Source organism: Vipera ursinii (assembly GCF_947247035.1).
Source record: "Vipera ursinii genome assembly, chromosome: 1".
Classification (NCBI taxonomy): domain Eukaryota; kingdom Metazoa; phylum Chordata; class Lepidosauria; order Squamata; family Viperidae; genus Vipera; species Vipera ursinii.
The window spans coordinates 278103966-278122619 of NC_139512.1; the positions used below are offsets into that span (position 1 = coordinate 278103966).

At 39.8% G+C, this 18654-nt stretch overlaps 1 protein-coding gene across 6 annotated transcripts in view; it reads left to right on the plus strand.

Annotated features, from left to right (window-relative positions):
- MAP3K4 (mitogen-activated protein kinase kinase kinase 4) overlaps positions 1-18654 on the plus strand; it is a 71543-nt gene that overhangs the window by 13965 nt on the left and 38924 nt on the right. For 5 of the 6 annotated variants that reach the window (XR_014493688.1, XM_083372896.1, XM_083372892.1 and 2 more), the window contains exons 2-4: positions 8274-8464; positions 12794-14163; positions 17736-17978. Coding sequence is in view for 5 of the 6 variants with exons in the window: in XM_083372896.1 (XP_083229022.1) it covers positions 8274-8464; positions 12794-14163; positions 17736-17978 (1804 nt within the window). In the remaining variant the exon portion in view is untranslated. The remainder of the gene's footprint in view (positions 1-8273; positions 8465-12793; positions 14164-17735; positions 17979-18654) is intronic. The other variant, XM_083372894.1, reaches the window with a different exon arrangement.

The window sequence follows — 18654 nt, forward strand, 5'->3', positions numbered from 1 at the left end:
ATGAAGACTTGCTAGTGGTCTTCAAAATTGTAACTGTTGAGTGTCCCTATGGTCATGCAATCTCAATTTAGGCGCTTGGCAACCAGCTAATAACTACAGTGGTCACAGCATCTCACAGTTACATGATCACTATTTGTGGCCTTCATTGCCAGCTTCTGACAGTCCATGGACAAGCTAGTAGAGGTTGTAAATGACACATGACATTGAGTTTAACAACACAACAAGCTGCAACTGTAACTGCTAGAATTGCCATTATAAGTTGGTGCAGTCACATGTTGCACTCTACAACTGTGTCACTTAGCAGTGGAGCTACCAGTCCCAATTATCTTAAATTACCTTACTCCCAATTACTTTAGGACTATGGGACTACATTTTTACTGACTTTTTTTTAAAACCATGTCACCTTCTGAGTCTATCAAACACTCAAAAATTGTTTCATGTGTGTGTACAAAATGGCTCTGGCTCTGGGTTAGTCTGACTACTGCCTACACAAGTCTCTCCAGTTTTCTTGGCAACGTTCTTGAAAGTAGTTTGCCATTGCCTTCTTCCTAGGGTTAAGAAAGAGAGACTGTCCCTAAATCACCCACTGGTTTTGTGGCTAAAGCAGGGCTAGAACTCAACCTTCTGGTTTCTAATCTGATGCCTTGAAATACTACATCAAGCTGACTTTCAGTAATACTGTCAGAATCCATTTATATCACATTTCATAAATGTATAGGTAGAACATTGTGCTTATTCTGGGGATTCTGCCATCTCTCCGAGGGGGGGGGGAGAGGATGGTTACTTAAGGCGGATCTTCAAACAACAGGGAAACGTTTGAACTGGGGGAGGGAGGAGGAGAGACAGATCTGGATTGCATCTTCATTTACAACTGAAAAGGAAGAAGCAATAACAATAACAACAAGGAGAGTTCCCTTTCCCACGGAAGGGCCTGACACCTAAGCAAATGATGGGAGCCTGACCAAATGGATGAGGGGAGGGGGCTGAAATGGGAATGCTTTATATAGGATTGAAATGTAACTTTGTTAGATTCCGTCTTGTATTGCCACAATCGATTCCATCCTAGTAAACATTTTCCTTTTGGACTAAACTTGCATCCAAGAGTTCTTATTTCCTAAGATGTGGATTGAGGTGGGTCCTGACAAATACAGTGAAAAAAGTTTAATTGCCTCCAGAATTTTTTTTAATCTTATCTATCCTGGATCAGGGGAACTTCCTTCCTTCCTTTTAAAATGATTATTAAAGATCGATTAATAATGGTTGAGGTACAGAAAGTTTGAAAATATTTGAGGAAAGGAGATATACCTTCACAGATTTTTCACACCTAAAGAATATGGGCACCAAATGCAGCTGCCATGTATAATCTGGCATGGGTGGAAGAGAAAGCCTTCCTCTCAAGACCTCGTGAGTGAACATGTGATAGAGGAACAGTTCAGAGACAGTCTTCTTGCAGATTTGGACAGATTTATAAACTGTCTTTTAGATATTCAAACTCTACATTATTGGAGGTTTAAAATTTACTAGCAAATTCTTAAACTGTGCCTGATAAATAATGATCAACTAGTGCAATTTTTTCCTGATAGGTACCTTATCTCTTTGCTACCACTCTTAGGTAACCAAGCTACCACACTTTTCACTAATTGCAGTTCCTGTTTAACTAAGGATCAGTTAACTGGCTTAAGTCCAATCCAGAAAAACTAGTTTGAGAAAATGTCTTAGGCAGACCCCTCCCTTAATTCACATGAAGATAAAGTGTTGTCGGTCCGTCTACCTGATAGAGATGACAATATTGACAATAAATGACAATAAAAGGTAGAATAGGATGCAATCAATTCTTGGATAACTTTTCCTTAAGCCATTCAACGTAAGGGACAGCTGCAACTAGGACAGCTGTAATTGTGCAAATATTCAGCTTTCCATAGTTGCTATTTGTGAATTAAATGACAGCTGATCATCAAGGGCATTTCTAGATGGAAAACCTGCTCTTTCAGATGGAACTGCAACTCCATCAAAAAAATAAGATAAATCTCAGTCCAATTTCTTATTTAACCAAGAGTGCTGATTTAATTTCAGTTTCATCTAACTCATTAGATAAGTTATTGCATATTTTGGAAAACAGATTAGCTCCTTGAAGTTGAATGGTAGCTGTAGCAGGCTTGATTATCATTACCTTACAAAGCTTTGAAATATTTTTCCTTGTGATTTTATGTAGGTATTTGTTACCATGGGAATCAAGCTGAATTCTATAGGATATCACAATCGACAAGCTTAGACATTAAATAGTGGAACCCTAGTGACACAGTTCTGCAAGCAGACTCAGTCTTTCCAGGTAGAGCAAATGGCTAAATTATATTGAAATTTCGTGAGATAAAAATTAACAGGGCTTTACTTCTCACATTTAGTTTCTAGCATAGATTGCAGTACTATATTCTGGCTGAAAGTCCATTTGAGATGGGTTCAAATAATTGATATTATCAAGATGCATCTGGAGCTATGCTTTTTCAATCACTTTTCTCAGAAATAGAGTATTTGACTGTAGGTTATAATTGCACAGATCTCTTGGAGTTAATTTGGATATATAGCAACAGAAACTGTTTAAAATGACTTACTGTTTTTCCCGAAAGTAAGACTCAGTCTTTTTTTTTGCCTCCAAAAGAGGCACCAGGTCTTATTTTCGGGGGGGAGGGAGGTCCTTTCCACTCACCTTGTGGTGGCGGCACTGAAAGCCCCCCCCCAGCCGGCCCACTTCTTCTGCGGCCAAAGGAGCAGCTTCATTCTGCAGCTGAGAATGGAGCTCCGGCCTGCATTTCGCCATCAGAGGCCTTTCTGGAAGGCCTATGCAGCCGAAAACCGAGCTATAGATACATAGCTCGGTTTTCGGCTGCACAGGCCTTCCAGAAAGGCCTCTGACAGTGAAATGCAGGCCCGAGCTCCATTCTCAGCTGCAGAATGAAGCTGCTCCTTCAGCCGCAGAAGAAGTGGGCCAGCGGAACAAATGTCAATCCAGGGGAGGCCTGGCTGCAACGGTAAGCTCCACTCCCGCCCTAGCTTGAGTTTTAGGTGTGCGCCTCGCCCCAAAACTAGGGCTTATTTTGGGGGTAGGTCTTATATTAGGCTCACCACCACCCCCAAAATCAAGCGAGGGCTTATTTTCGGGGTAGGTCTTACTTTTGGGAAAACACAGTACTTAGCCATATTATGACCCAAACTGCTCTCAACTGAAAACAGCCACAAAAATCCCTACAATGAAATAAAGAGAGAGAGAAAGAGAATGGTCTCTGTGGTTTACAAACCTTAAATAGAAGAAACATTAAAATAAATGCAGCAGTATAAGCAAGATAATATAGTTAAATAACATTCCACATGCATTACATCATCCATAACACCATCCTCAGCAAGAGAAATAAAAATAATTCCATCAGACTCCAAAGGCACTCCAGAATAGGCAAATCTTATTGGCTTTGCAAAAATAATAGGGCTGGGGATCTTAGAGGTTAGATCTGATCTCGGGATCCCTGCTGATGAGATTCCTTAAGGGATAGAAACCAGAAAAAATTTCTTCCTCCATGTTACAGTAGAGGGGAGTGAATACCAAAAGAGACAAGACTCAGGGCTGAACTATTTATTATGTTGGAGTATTTTGTGCTCTGCAATTTTGAAAATGCAAGCCAAATAAATTTCATTCCCATTTTTGCAGATATTAGCATTGGGTTGACTAGCCAAGTTTGGAATAAAAGATAACTTGCTGAATGTCTATTCTCATTCTGGGTTAATTGGTAATTCCTTTAGAACAAACATCTTTCTATTTCAGATCAACCTGTTTCTCAGCTGCAGATATGCTTTGTGCTTACAGATTCTTATTACTTCTGAACTGATTTTATCATGATGGATGAGGTACATTTTTCTCCCTTATTCATTAGTTTGACAGATGGTGACATTACAAATCAGTTCCCTTTACCTCGTACATAAAACAAGTTGCTCTTTTAGCTGTTTTTCTTGGCTTAAATGTAATAATATTTCAAATGTCAGTAGTGATATTTTGGAAGGATTATAGTCATTTACCAGTTAACATTATATTAAAGTTGGTTCTCGGAGAGAGTTTTTCTCCTGCTACATTATTTAAAGATATATATCTATGTTATAAATGCTTATCTAAATAACCAAAATATTTTAATTTTAAGGATTAAAAGTAAATGTTATGCTTTTAATCATCAAAATTAATTATTTAAAATTCCTTAAGAGGTCTAGACAAATTAACAATGTTTTCTCTCTGTCGGTTAAAAGATGAAGTAATTTTTAAAAAATTGTTGCAATATTTCCTTCAGGTAAATAGTTCTTGTTCCTTACATTTGTTCTTTTTTAAATGGGTGTTAGATGCATAATATAGTGCTCCTTATTTTTGTTGAAATTCTGCTTTTGAATAATTTCATTGAATCATTGAATAAAATGTAAGTTTAGTAATTTGAGGTGATTATTTTACTGAAAGATGCAATAATGCCATTTATATTACTAAAATGTTTCAATTTTAGTTAGTTCTACATCTGTGAAGATGTAGGTGGTACCTTGCTCAATAGTAGTAACTGTGAGAGGGATCTCAGAGTCTTAGTGGACAATCACTTAAATATGAGCCAGCAGTGTGCTGCAGCTGCCAAAAAAGCCAACACAGTGCTAGGTTGCATTAACAGAGGGATAGAATCAAGATCAAGTGAAGTACTAATACCACTTTACAATGCTTTGGTAAGGCCACACCTGGAATACTGCATCCAGTTTTGGTCACCACGTAAAAAAGATGTCGAGACTCTAGAAAGGGTACAGAGAAGAACAACAAAGATGATTAGGGGGCTGGAGGCTAAAACATATAGGGAACGGTTGCTGGGATTGGGTATGTATAGTTTAATGAAGAGAAGGGTGAGGGGTGACATGACAGCAGTGTTCCAATATCTCAGGGGCTGCCACAAAGAAGAGGGAGTCAAGCTATTCTCCAAAGCACCTGAAAGCAGGACAAGAAGCAACGGATGGAAACTAGTCAAGGAGAGCAGCAACCTAGAACTAAGGAGAAACTTCCTGACAGTTAGAACAATTAACCAGTGGAACAACCTGCCTCCAGAAGCGGTGAATGCTCCAACACTGGAGGTTTTTAAGAAGAGACTGGACAGCCATTTGCCTGAATTGGTATAGGGTTTCCTGCCTGAGCAGGGGGTTGGACTAGATGACCTCCAAGGTCCCTTCCAACTTTATATTATTATTATTATTATTATTATTATTATTATTATTATTATTATTATTATTATTATCTTGTTTGTATCCCATCTTGACTGCATTTTAATCTCATTTAAAATTCTGCAACTACTCAGGATAATATGCTAAATATTTATAGCTTCATGGCTGTTTTTGTAGTTGGAGAGCCTAGTATTGTCTCCCAGAAATTAACATCTTGTTTTAACTTAAATACATGGAATTTGGAATGTAGGCAAGCATGGCTTTTCTTGTCTCAGCCACAAGAAGTACAGCGGGAAAAGTATACCATTCCATTTGTGTATTGGGCTTTATTTTTTCTGCTACTAAGCCAATGACACCAGCTCTTCCAATTTCAGTAGTTGCAGTAAAACAGGAGCAGCTGTGGTTTAGAAATGGACATTTGTTAGCATTTTGCCATTATCTTGTGTTGGCTGTTATTTTAGAAATGACTAAAGACAGTATGAGATTTAGACCAAAATGACATTAATCTTTCTTTTTATGAGTTGGATCGATTTAATTTCTAACTCTGTGTGCATGCTTTTGTGTATGCGCATGCATGTGCACAGCCACACATATGCCCCCATGATCACATCACAGAAATGCTAAGGATTTTTCCAAGAAACCTTGATTATGTCAGGGTAGCAATCACTTTCATATCCGATGTTTTAAATCCTTTGGAACAGGGGGTGTCAAACTCAATTTCATTGAGGGCCACATCAGCATTGTGGTTGCCTTCGGGGGGCCGGGTGGGGTGTGGTAGATGCGGCCTACTGAGTTGGCATGGCTGGGGTGGGTGTGGCCTACTGAGTGGGCATGGACTGAGGTAGATCCGAGGGTCTCCAGCAGAGGGGGGTGGGACCAGAGTGAGTGCTAGGGCATGGTCCACTGGAGGAGCCTCACTGTCCCTCTCAGGCCGTGCAAGGGGGGGGATGGACAGTGGCACAGGCTGCCCGGAGCCCTGGGCAGCAGAGGTCAAACGCCCAGCCCAGCCCTCAAGCTCCTGCGGCACCTAGCCCAGCCCCACTTCCCCAAGGGGGTGCCCAGCTGCGCTTACTTCCTCCTCAAGGTTGCTGCTGCTGTGCTCACTCTCCTTAGCCGGGTTGCTCATGGTGGATGCAGGAGGGAGAAGGGAGGCCCACTCCCTCTCCATGCGAGGACAGCTGGCTTTGTAACCAAAGCATTCTTAGCAATAGGATGGGAGACCCCCTCAGGATAGGCCAGGAGGAGGGGGCAAGGGGATGGTGAAAGGGCAGCAGGGCAGGACTAAGGCAGGACTTCCCTCAGACACTCCAGTCTCCTTCCTTCCTTCCTTCCTTCCTTCCTTCCTTCCTTCCTTCCTTCCTTCCCTGCCCCTCTCTATCTCATTCCCATGTCCCTCCTTTCCTTCCTTCCTTCCTTCCTTCCTTCCTTCCTTCCTTCCTTCCTTCCTTCCTTCCTTCCTTCCTTCCTTCCGAACAGTGGCAGGAAAATATTTGAGATTCACTTACCAACTGTAGTAAGAAAGGTCATAAATTGAAACAAAATTCATTTTAACAACTTGTCTTACTTAGCAACAGAAATCTTGGGCTCAGTTGTGGTTGTAAGTTGAGGACTATTTGTATTCTTAACTTTGAAGGGTCTTTGAAGTTCATAAAATCTACCGTAATACCAACCCATCTAGTTACTGGTTTAACTGTTACTACCTGTAATTCAGTACAGGGCCAATTGAGGCTCTGATACTGCACTGAGGTAAATTTTATGTAGTAGGAGGGTTCCCTAGAGAAGCACTGATATACATGGGAATTGGAATTTTCCAATGCTGGAGACTATTCAAAATTTGTAATGTTTTCATGTAAGTAAAAACTGTTTCTTAAAAACTGTTTCACTCCTTTTGTAGAAATCCTCTCTAAAGGTTTTCCACAGTATTTTTTTTCCAGCTGTAAAACCACAAATTTGTTTCTGTAGAAACATACCTTAAACATTCTTAAGTTTATAGAAAATGGTGGTCTTCGTAATGTGTGTGTGTTACCTTTCTCAGTGAGACAAGAAATCTGCATTACATGTATATAGAAATTAGTGGCCTGTTAATGGCTTGCTCACCAGTTAATATGGCATTGGTGTCCACATAATTGGTGGAAGAAGGATCAAATGATGAAGTGTCCCTCATAGGGTTACAATGCAAACTTTGCCCTTTTTATACTCAGGTAAATAACTGCAGTAAGAGATGCGGTAGCTCAGTGGGTTAGGATGCTGAGCTTGTCGATCAGAAGGTTGGCAGTTTAGCGGATTGAATCCTGAGTGCCGCGTAGCAGAGTGAGCACCTGTTACTCGTCCCAGCTTCTGCCAACCTAGCAGTTCGAAAGCACGTTAAAAAAAATGCAAGTAGAAAAATAGGGACCACTACGGTGGGAAGGTAACAGCATTCCGTGCACCTTTGGCATCTAGTCATGCCGGCCACATGACCACGGAGACGTCCTCGGACAAGCGCTGGCTCTTCGGTTTTGAAACGGACATGAGTACCGGCCCCTAGAGTTGGAAACGACTAGCACGCGTGTGCGGGGGAACCTTTACCTTTACCTTAGATAACTGCAAGCAGACATGCAAGGGATAGTGCTTTATTACAATGCACGTTTGACAAAAGTTTTCTACAGATGCTGTGTAATGGGGTTATGCATAAAGTATTTCAACGTGTATGCACAATTCTTTGTGCTATTGCATGGTTCACTTTTTATACATGTATACATGTCACTTTTTATGATGTAATTCTGGCAATTCTACAAGTTTGTACATACATTTTTTTTGTCCTGTTAAGTGATCAAGGGGGCTACTTTTAAAAAATTCAATCTACAAGGTTTTCCAACCAAAGATATAAAAGCGATATATTTGAGAGAAAAAAAAACCCCAACTGCTTTAGAAAAGCTGCTATGTAACTTACTGGATTGGCAAAGATACAAAAAGATCATGACACTTAGATGAAAACATGTGATTTGGGTAGGTTGGGGGGGGCAGGGATTGTAAAGCTGTAATTCTTAATTTCTTTCATTGCTTATACTTAGGCACGAGTGCAGATTTGAAGATGCTACTTGCAAGATACCTGAATCTGATACTGAAGACCTATCTGATGAAGCAAATACTGAAACTTTCTATGGAACCTCCCCCCCTAGCACGCCACGGCAGATGAAACGCCTGTCAACAAAACATCTGAAAACTAACATTGGCAAACTTAACAATCGCTCTGCTTCGAAAGGTACATAAGAATTTTTCAAGATTGCAAAAACTAAAGAAGTCAGCAGTGAGCAACTTGGTGTTCTGCTTGAAATCTAACATTTTCCCAGTATGTTTATACCTAGACAGATAAAGTGGAAACTTTCATCCAATGCAGAGAAAATTGAGAAATGAGCTGCTTCTTGTAGGGAGGGAGGGAGGGAGGGAGGGAGAATAATTGATGAGAGCCTCTTCTTTTCTGCTGAAAGTACAGAAATCTACCATTCCCCTTTTTTCCATTTGAGGAAGAATGAATAGCCAAGCTTACATCCATGGAACCTGCTGTTCTGCCTCTCCTGATACAGAATGGCTAAGCATTATTGGGAAGATCAAAGAGCCTCAGATTTCTGTATCATTACCTGCTCTTTTGCAATACAACTGGTACAGCAGAGCAGCAAGATTAAGAAGTTAATTCATTACCAAGTATATTAAGAGCAGTTAGAAATGGGGAAGAAAAGAGCATTGTGGATAGTCTCTTTATCCCAAGGTTGTCTAGTTTTCTGTTTAGCTTAGTATTATCTATTCTGACAGGCAATGATTGTCCAAGGTTGTCTGATACAGAGAAAGGATATTTTTACCGCTCTGAACGATTCAACTGTTTTATCTTTTTTTAAGCAAGGCAGGTGCTCTATAGAGGTGCTCTGCATGGGCTTATGTAAGCAAGATAGTGCAGAGGGAGAAGTCATGTATCTTGAATGAATATTTATTATTTTGACAGATGTGCATGATTATTCCCATGGAAATAAAATCATCTACTGAGTTTTTATTTTGCAAAATGTTATTTTCACTTTCTCTAAATAACAGTATAATTGTCTTTTTATTGAGAGCTAGTTTGGTGGAGTCGTAAAGGCACTGAGGTAGAACCTAGGATAGTGGCTGGATGACCTTGGGGGAGTCATACCCCTTTTAGCCCTAGAAGCAGGCAAAGTACTTCTGAAATTATGTCAAGAAAATTGCAGGGATTTATCCACCAGGAATAATCACCAAGAATCAGCCATGACTTGAGGGGACCAAAAAAAAAAAAGTAAAACTTTTATTACGTCAGTCTGCTTGTGCTATATTAGTATTGGCAATATACTTTGCAAAATATATGAATATTGTCAAAAGCTAGGAATTTTCTTCATGCTATACAAAATGTGTAGGATCTTAGCAGAATTTCAGGTGTAGTGAAATTATGAGTTTATTAAATAATTCTCTTTATCTGCTGCTTTTTATTGTAGAAGAGATTCATAAAAGGATTTAGACCTTTAAAAATATCCCACATTTTATTGTCCTTAAAATAGATCAGTGTTATATTATCCCAAGAGCATGGCTACCTGCTAAGGTGGTAAGATTTAAACTAGATTTGTCCAGCTAACTATTCATAACACTTAGTACTGTAGTTGTTATGTAGAAGGACAGGATAGTAAGAACAAGCATTTTGTAGATCCAGATACATTTATATGGGTTTACAAGGCATTATTTATTTATAATTTATTATTTGGATTTATATACCGCCCATTTCCTGAAGGACTCAGGGCGGTTTACAGGGCAATTAAAACAATACAATATACAAAGTTAAAATAGAATTAAATTAAATAGACCCGAAAATTAAAAACTAAAAACCCAAACCCTCAGTCCAGGCCGGCAAGCTCGAATAGCCAGGTTTTTAGGTTCCGGCGAAACGAGCGAAGGTCGGGGGCCATCCGGAGTTCCACAGGCAGCTGATTCCAAAGGGCAGGCCCGCCCACCGAGAATGCCCTCCCCCTGGGGGCCGCCAGCCGGCACTCCCTGACCGGCGGCACCCTGAGGAAGCCCTCCCCGTGGGAGCGCACAGGACGATGGGAAGTTGATGCTGGCAGCAGGTACTCCCGAAGATAATCCGGACCCATGCCATTAAGGGCTCTATAGGTCATCACCAACACCTTGAATCTCACCTGGAGGGCAACCAGAAGCCAATGCAGCTCGTGATGAAAATGTAGTATATTGTCATATAATAAAGTAATCTTTCTCTGATAATGAATAGATAGTAATGTTAATTCCAGGGTTACTTACTAGGGACAACATGCCAGAATCAGCAGGCTATTACTGAAAAGTGTAACTCCCAGGAAAACACCACATCTTGTTGCTGAAGAGCAGTAACAATAGAATGTCTTAGTATGATCAATTTCATACCAAGGGACACAAGGAAAGAGGGGATTTTTCAGATTCTGTGGTCCTAAGCTGTGAATGGACTGATAGTTTATACCTTCACCTTGACTGTATATGAACCAGGAGTTACTGAATAAACCATATATAATATGTTCATAGTTTCCCCTCAGAAAAGTTGCAGTCAGAATTTTCACTTCCATATTTTGTATTAACTTTCTGGACTGTTTTAGGGGTAATTCTATTAGTATTACATAATAGTAATCTAAATGAAAAGCTATAAGGTCCATAGTTGGTATGCATTACCAACCTATGTTGGTAAAATATACTTTGTACTACAGAGGACACTTGGATCTTTAGTGACCAAAAGAATACTCAAAATGTGAAACTGATCTTTTAAGAGTTGTAGAGCCCTTTCCAGAATAAGGTTCCAAAAATGCTGGACATACAGACAAGACAGACAGAAGTTGTTGCCCTTATCTAGCCCATTACTGTGGCCAGCACCGAATCAATATTTCTGCTTCACCCGAAGCTAATGAAAAGAGACAACAGTGTGTCATCAGCAGCAAAGTGATGACACTTTATTCTTAAATCTCCAAATAATCTCACTCAGCAGCTTCATGTAGATGGGAAACAGCATGGGGGATAAAATGCAACCTTGCAGAATCCTGCAGCACTATTTTCAGCAGATGGCTATGGTTCACAAGCAGGGCCATGCAGAGCAGTTCCCTTTCATCTAACTTGGACAACCTCTCCAGAAGAACATCATGATCAGTATTTCAAAAGCCACCGAGAAGTTCAACAGAATCATCAGTCACCCTTCATGTTCTTTCTCTCAGTTAAGAGAGGTTAAGATGCTTAAGGGTTATTACGTTAGCCTCAATGGAAAGACCAGGCTTATATTAACCGAAATGGATCTACAAAATCAGTCAAGGGGATATTACATCAGTTTGAATGAAATTATGCATCAATGAAATTATTTTTGCATTTTAGATCTTATGCAATAGTGTATAGATTTTTAGAAAGATTTAATCAGGAGTTTTAAGAAAAAATTGTGACTCGCCTCCATTCCATCAAGGCTTATGCTCTGAAGACTTCTGTTTAGTCATTGGTTCCAGCTGCTATGTACAGTAAAAGAGATCATTGTAATGAGAAGTCACTTCTTATGAATTACAATGAGTACAACTGAATGTTTCCATTAGCCCTGTTACTTTAAAAGTTCCACACTATAATTATAATGCCCTTGGGTACAAAATGACTCAGTGTGCCTTGAATTTTGAGTGAAGTATGATTCAAAGAGCTCTCTGGTGTGGTTATCAATTATTATTACTTACACATTCATGGTCATTTCTAAAATATGGTTTTTTTCATTCTCATGTTAGATTGTGGTTTAAGTTGAATGACTAGGAAGGCATAATAAGAAGAGATACAGAAATTATGATAACTAAATCAGATAACTGAGGTTTATCTCATTGTTTAAAAATAGCAGTAACAAAAAAAACCTGAAGTTTTAAGTGAAAAGTTAATTTGGCATGTGGTTTTGTAATGACAGGAACCTAATAATTCAGAGTTTCAGAAACCTGCAGATAACTTTAGATGTAATTGCTGAAGCATCAGTGTGTTATGGTTGAATGAGTGGGATATGACTATCCTGTTGCCATTCCCATAACTACTAAGACATTTTATCCTCTTAATTTGTGGGCACAGCTAAGTACCAGCTAACAATCTGTACTGTATGGATATCATAGGGAAAGCAGATGGAGAATGATGTCACATGTCTTATGATGTCATCACATAAATAGTGCACATTCTGTACTGTAGTACCATCTGCATCATGATTTGACTTAGGCAAATTACACAATTTGCATAATTCACATGATGTTATGATATGTTTGACATCAATGTGGTTTTCTATTGGAAGCCTTTGTTCCAGTGTTTCATAAACTGTGACGTTAGACCTAAAAACATGGGCAGAGAGTTTGAGTGGCATTTCAGTTATGTATGAAATCTATTAGGTTCTGAACCTTTCACATAATTTTAAGGGACTGTCATAGATGTGTCATGTATATTTAGCATACAACAGAACTGAACACTTATGGAGTGGAAGAAGTAAATAAAATTAGTATAAGTAGGTGTTTTTTTCCCTTTAATGTGAAAAAAAATGTGTTTTGTGTTATGATTTCAGAGAAAATGAGCTCGCCCAACCAGCTGCCTAACAAAGATAATATTAAAATCTCCGAGAACCCAGAAGAGCACAGCTATAAGCAGGGGAAAAAGCTCCGAGCCACCTTAAGGACAACTGAGAGGGATCATAAGAAAAACGTACAATGTTCGTTCATGTTGGACTCGGTCAGTGGATCCTTACCAAAAAAGTCAATTCCGGATGTTGATCTCAATAAGCCTTACCTCAGCCTTGGCTGCAGCAATGCTAAGCCTCCAGTATCTGTACCCGTGCCTATAGCCAAAACTACACGCCAGACGTCTCGTACCGATTACCCAGCAGACCGCTTAAAATTTTTTGAGACCCTGCGGCTGTTGTTAAAGCTTACCTCAGTTTCCAAGAAAAAGGACAAAGAACAGAAAGGCCAGGAAAGCACTTCCTCTGTTGAATTAAACCGATCCAACGAACTAATCTGGCTTGAGCTGCAGGCGTGGCACGCAGGGCGGACTATTAAGGACCAAGACTTCTTCTTGTACACAGCTCGTCAAGCCATCCCTGATATTATTAATGAAATTTTTACTTTCAAGGTAAACTATCGGAACCTCTCCTGTGTGGGAAATGGAGCTAGTCTTAACGGTACGTCGGCAAGACAATGTAAAGCAGCCCATGGAGCTAATGTAATGGGCTACTCAAGCTATCACGAGCACCTCCATCGCCAGCGGGTCTCTTTCGAACAGGTAAAGCGGATAATGGAGCTGCTAGAATACGTAGAAGCACTTTATCCATCTCTGAAGGCCCTTCAAAGTGACTATGAAAAATATGCTGCAAGGGATTTTCAGGACAGAGTGCAGGCACTTTGTCTTTGGTTAAACATTACAAAAGATTTAAATCAGAAACTAAGGATTATGGGGACTGTTTTGGGCATCAAAGATCTTTCTGACATTGGCTGGCCAGTGTTTGAAATCCCTTCTCCTCGTTCGTTCAGGGACAACGATCTAGAGGATGAAGTTTACGAGGAAGATGACGATGATGATAGGGTAACCTCAGGTGCGTACACAGAGGAAAGTGAAGATGAAGAACAAATCTCTGAGGAGAATGTAGAGGAACTTAGACAAGCCATCCGAAATAATTTTGATTTTGAGGCACAGGACCGTTTGTCAAGAAAGCTTGATAGGCTTGAATCTGAAGATGACCCAACCTGCTGGCCAGTTACAGAGTGCAGCGGAGAGATAGGCTGCAGCAGACATTGTTTGACCTCTATTTATAGGCCATTTGTAGATAAAGCACTGAAACAGATGGGGTTGAGGAAGCTCATTTTAAGACTGCACAAGTTAATGCATGGCTCCTTGCAGAGGGCCCGAATGGCATTGATAAAGAGCGATCAGCAGCTGGAGGTAGGTTTGGGGAGGCAGGTGGAATGGATAATGCTTAAGCAATAGTCCTTTTAAGCTGTGTTTTTCTTCAAAACGTTTTTCTATGTGAAATGTATATATGGTTTGAGACATGCTGAACCATGTTGACTTACTTTAATAATGGTGACATATCAGGAGAAACGTATGTAATATATGTGTGGTCTTTCCTTGTCAGTTCTGTGTCTGGCATGGCACAGCCTGTACAGGTAGTCCTTGACTTAGAACCATTCGTTTAGTGACTCTTCAGAATTACAATGGCACTGTAAAAAGTGACTTACGATCGCTTTTCACACTTTACAAACCCTTGCAGCAGCCTCTTGGTCACATGATCGTAATTTGGGCTCTTTGCAACAGGCATGTATTTATGACAGTTGCACTGTTGCGGAGTCATATGATCACTATTTGTAACCTTCCTAGCCGGCTTCGGACAAGCAGTGTCAATGGACTAAGCCAGATTGTCTGAATGGCTGCATGATTCCCTTAATAGCCACTGTTATGGCAGAAAAGGTTATAAAATGGGGCAAAATTCACTTAACAACTGCCTTGCTTAGCAACAGAAATTTTGGGCTCCATTGTGGTCATAAGTCGAGGACTACTTGTATTAATTTCCTGACAGTTAAACGATAGTGGGGATACACTAGACCAGGGTTCCCCAATCCCTGGTCCGTGGACTGGCAGCGGTCCACGTCATGCCAGAAACTGGACTGCACACAAACAAACAAAACCCCATCCACGGGATGCAGGCAGCACGTGAAACCATGCCCCCTCTAGTCCGGGGGAAAATCCTCTCTCCATGGAAACAGTTCCTGATGCCCAAAACGTTGGGGGCCACTGCACTAGATATTCAATTTTTCCCATTTCTTCCTCCTTTCTTAATGATATCTTCACAGAATATTATCTACGCAACTTTATTGTTTTCTGATATGTTGATTGTGGGAGAAAAAGGATATTCTTTAGACTGAAACATAATTTTATACAAAATGAAAAAAAAAGAACAAGTTTTCCAATCCTTCTGAAATTTAAGGAATAAAAATTGCCAGGAAGTCCTGTGAGAGCTAAGATAACAGTAAACTGAATATTTTAAATACACTTAGGACGTTTTCAACGTTCAAAATAATTAATATAAAATGTTATATATTACCATATTTATATCCTGCTCTTTCTCCAAGTAGCTCTAGAAGACTGCCTACTTTTTCTCTCTCCTGTTTATTCTCACAAGAATTTTGTGAAGAAGATTATGCTGGATGAGAGTTGCTAACCAAAATCTTCCAGTTATTTTAATGATTTTCAGGAGAATTGAATTTATGATAGCCCAGTCTTGTCTTGCACTCTTAACTCCCCAAAACCCATCCTCATTCATTACATTTTTTGGGGGGTTCACATGTTTCAGAAATTCTCCATATAGCCTACAGGTTGGATGAGTAGAGGGTGCATTCAAATGTTATATCAGTGTCAGATTCCTGGGAATAATTTTGATATGGAAGAAGTCTAACAGTTCTTTTCTTGTTAATGATAAAACTCAAATATTATATTTATATTGTATAATTTACATGATTATCATATAAAGTTCCATATATATGATGAATGTGTTGTTATACCTTGTCTTGCAAATTTGTCTTTTTTTAAGTTTAATAATCGCGTTGTAATTTCAAACCAACCATAAAGTAGAATTATTCTACTGAAACTATCATAAAGGAAATAGTGTCTTGAAGCAGAGTTTTTAACCTCTAAATGTTGTAGGTGGAGAAAAAATGCTGCTACCTTTCTATGTAAATTCCTCCAAAGACCTAATAATTGAATTGTGTTTCCTGGTATCTGATCTATTTCATTCGATATTTTGATAATGTGGATAAAGGCTGGTTATTTTAACTTGTGTGGTTTTTTACAACTTTACAGAGTGTTAAACTATTGTTTTGTTTTTATAAAGAATTGAAAATATTTAGGAAAACAAAATTCTATGGGATCTGACTGGGATTTTTCTTCGAAAAGGTTTTGACTAGGTCCATATTGCAGAGTAATTTATCCTTAGTTCCTGGGATTGGGGTAAAACCTACTTTTATTTAAATTTTTAGACATGATAGTTGGAGAAGACTCTTAAGACCGGTAAGTCTGCTTCTCTTTTTTTTATAGCAATTCTCTCTGTATATTTTCATTCCCTCAGCGAATGGCAGTGCTGGCCAGTGAAGACTAGGTTTGGGAGCTAAGTAAAGTTGGGGATGGTTAGGATGAGAGCCCCACCCTCCCCTCAGACAGCAGAGTCAACTGGGCAGTCAGAAAATATCCCAGAAGAAAACAGGCCATAGTTAGCAAGTTTCCCAGTTCAAGGGAAACGTTTCCTTTGTCTGATGTTTTGCAAATGCTTGGGTTATAGGCATGGTGACGAACTTCACGTTTTATCAGTAGTTTGGTTCCTACTATTATGGAGTAAGGGACGCGGTGGCTCAGTGGGTTAGGACGCTGAGCTTGTCGATCAGAAGGTCGGCAGTTTGGCGGGTCAAATCCCGAGTGCCGCGTAGCAGAGTGAGCGCCTGTTACTCGTCCCAGCTTCTGCCAACCTAGCAGTTCGAAAGCACGTAAAAATGCAAGTAGAAAAATAGGGACTACTGCAGTGGGAAGGTAACAGCGTTTCGTGCGCCTTTGGCGTCTAGTCATGCCAGCCACATGACCACGGAGACATCCTCGGACAAGCGCTGGCTCTTCGGCTTTCAAGCGGAGATGAGCACCGGCCCCTAGAGTCGGAAACGACTAGCACTCATGTGCGGGGGAACCTTTACCTTTTTATTATGGAGTAGGATGTGAAAATTGGCAAGAGCTCTTTCTTCATATTAATCTTTACCTTCAACATCTGGCCTGCTGGGACATGTGCTGGAGCCTCAAGGGCTCAGCTCCCCAGCATTTCCCTACATTATCCAGGTATTCTGGTTCACTGGTCTCTTGTTTTAACTTCCCATCATGCTGTATAATGATACCATCCTAAGCCCAGAGTGAAAATAGCAGCTACCGGCCATCCCTGTGGTCCTCTTATGTAGGCCCAAGAAAGATAGGCCTAAAGACATTTAGACATTGCTGGTTTTTTTAAATAATTGATGTATCTATTCCTTTATCTCATTGGCAATTTAATTTCACATGGATTTCTCTTAAAAACAATTTTCCTTGAGTAAAGCTGCCAGTTGCGTACTAGAAAATGTGTTTCTTGTCAATCTAGCAACCATGCTGGTTATGTATCATTGCTACAAGCCTGATTACTCCTATGTTGCTGCTTTTCTGGAGCAACCAGTTGTTTAGTCCCAATCTAATTCCCATGCTGGCACCAAAAGGGGGAGGAGAGGTAAGCATGCTTTGAATATCAGCATCTTATGCTATGTAGCAGAGCTTCCTTGAAACATTTATCTGCAAGGATAGGATACAATTTAAACAGAAGGTGGCTTTGCTTCGTGTATTTTGAGCAGTTGCTTTTAAAGTTAATACCTAGTTTCTAAAGTGGACTGTCCCAAAGAAGAGAAGAAATTAATCCACAAATTCTCTCTCTCTCTGTCTCTCTCTTATTGCTTTAGTTTTCTGAGTACCCAGATCCCATTTTATGTTCAGATTATGTGCAGTTGTCAAATTCTCCAACTTCTTCAGATCAAAAATGCAGTACTGTATCATGGGAAGAGTTGAAATCTATGGATCTGCCATCTTTTGAACCTGCCTTTCTGGTTCTTTGCCGAGTTCTTCTCAATGTTATCCACGAGTGTCTCAAATTAAGATTGGAACAGCGGCCTGCTGGGGAACCATCCCTGCTGAGTATTAAGCAGGTTTGCCTGTCATATTTATTTTATTTTCTTCTGTAATATTAGGCTGGTGGAACGTAAAAATTTACATTCTTTTCATTATTGACAATTCTTTCCAGTAGCACAGATGCTGCTCACAAGATAATGAACTAGAATATCGCTTGTGACAAATACTCATCTCTTGCCAATAACTATTTCATCAACAATAAAAAAAAAGATGTCTTACGCAACTTCTAAATTGTATATGAATGATAAGCGCTTGAGGAGAATAGCTAGGTCAATGTTGATTTTTATGCTTTGAAAAAAGAGAGGAGAGAAGATTCTGTGGAAGGCATAAAAGTAATCTCTATTTCTACCCCCAAGTTAAATAAAATGGCTTTTTATTAAGAACCATTCACATGTTTTCTTACTTTGGAGAAATTATGCTGTAGATCAGGGATCTTCAAACTTGGCCCTTTTATGACTTGTGGGCTTCAACTCCGAGAATTCCTCAACCAGCATGCCTGGCTGAGGAATTCTGGGAGTTGAAGCCCACAAGTCATAAAAGGGCCAAGTTTGAAGACCCTGGTGTAGATGAAAATGTACCTGCTGCAAAATGTTGACAAATGTCAACATAATATGTATAAATATTATATAGTTATAAATGATTGACTAATTTATATATTTAGAAGTGGTTAACTAATCCCACCTCTCCCCCCCC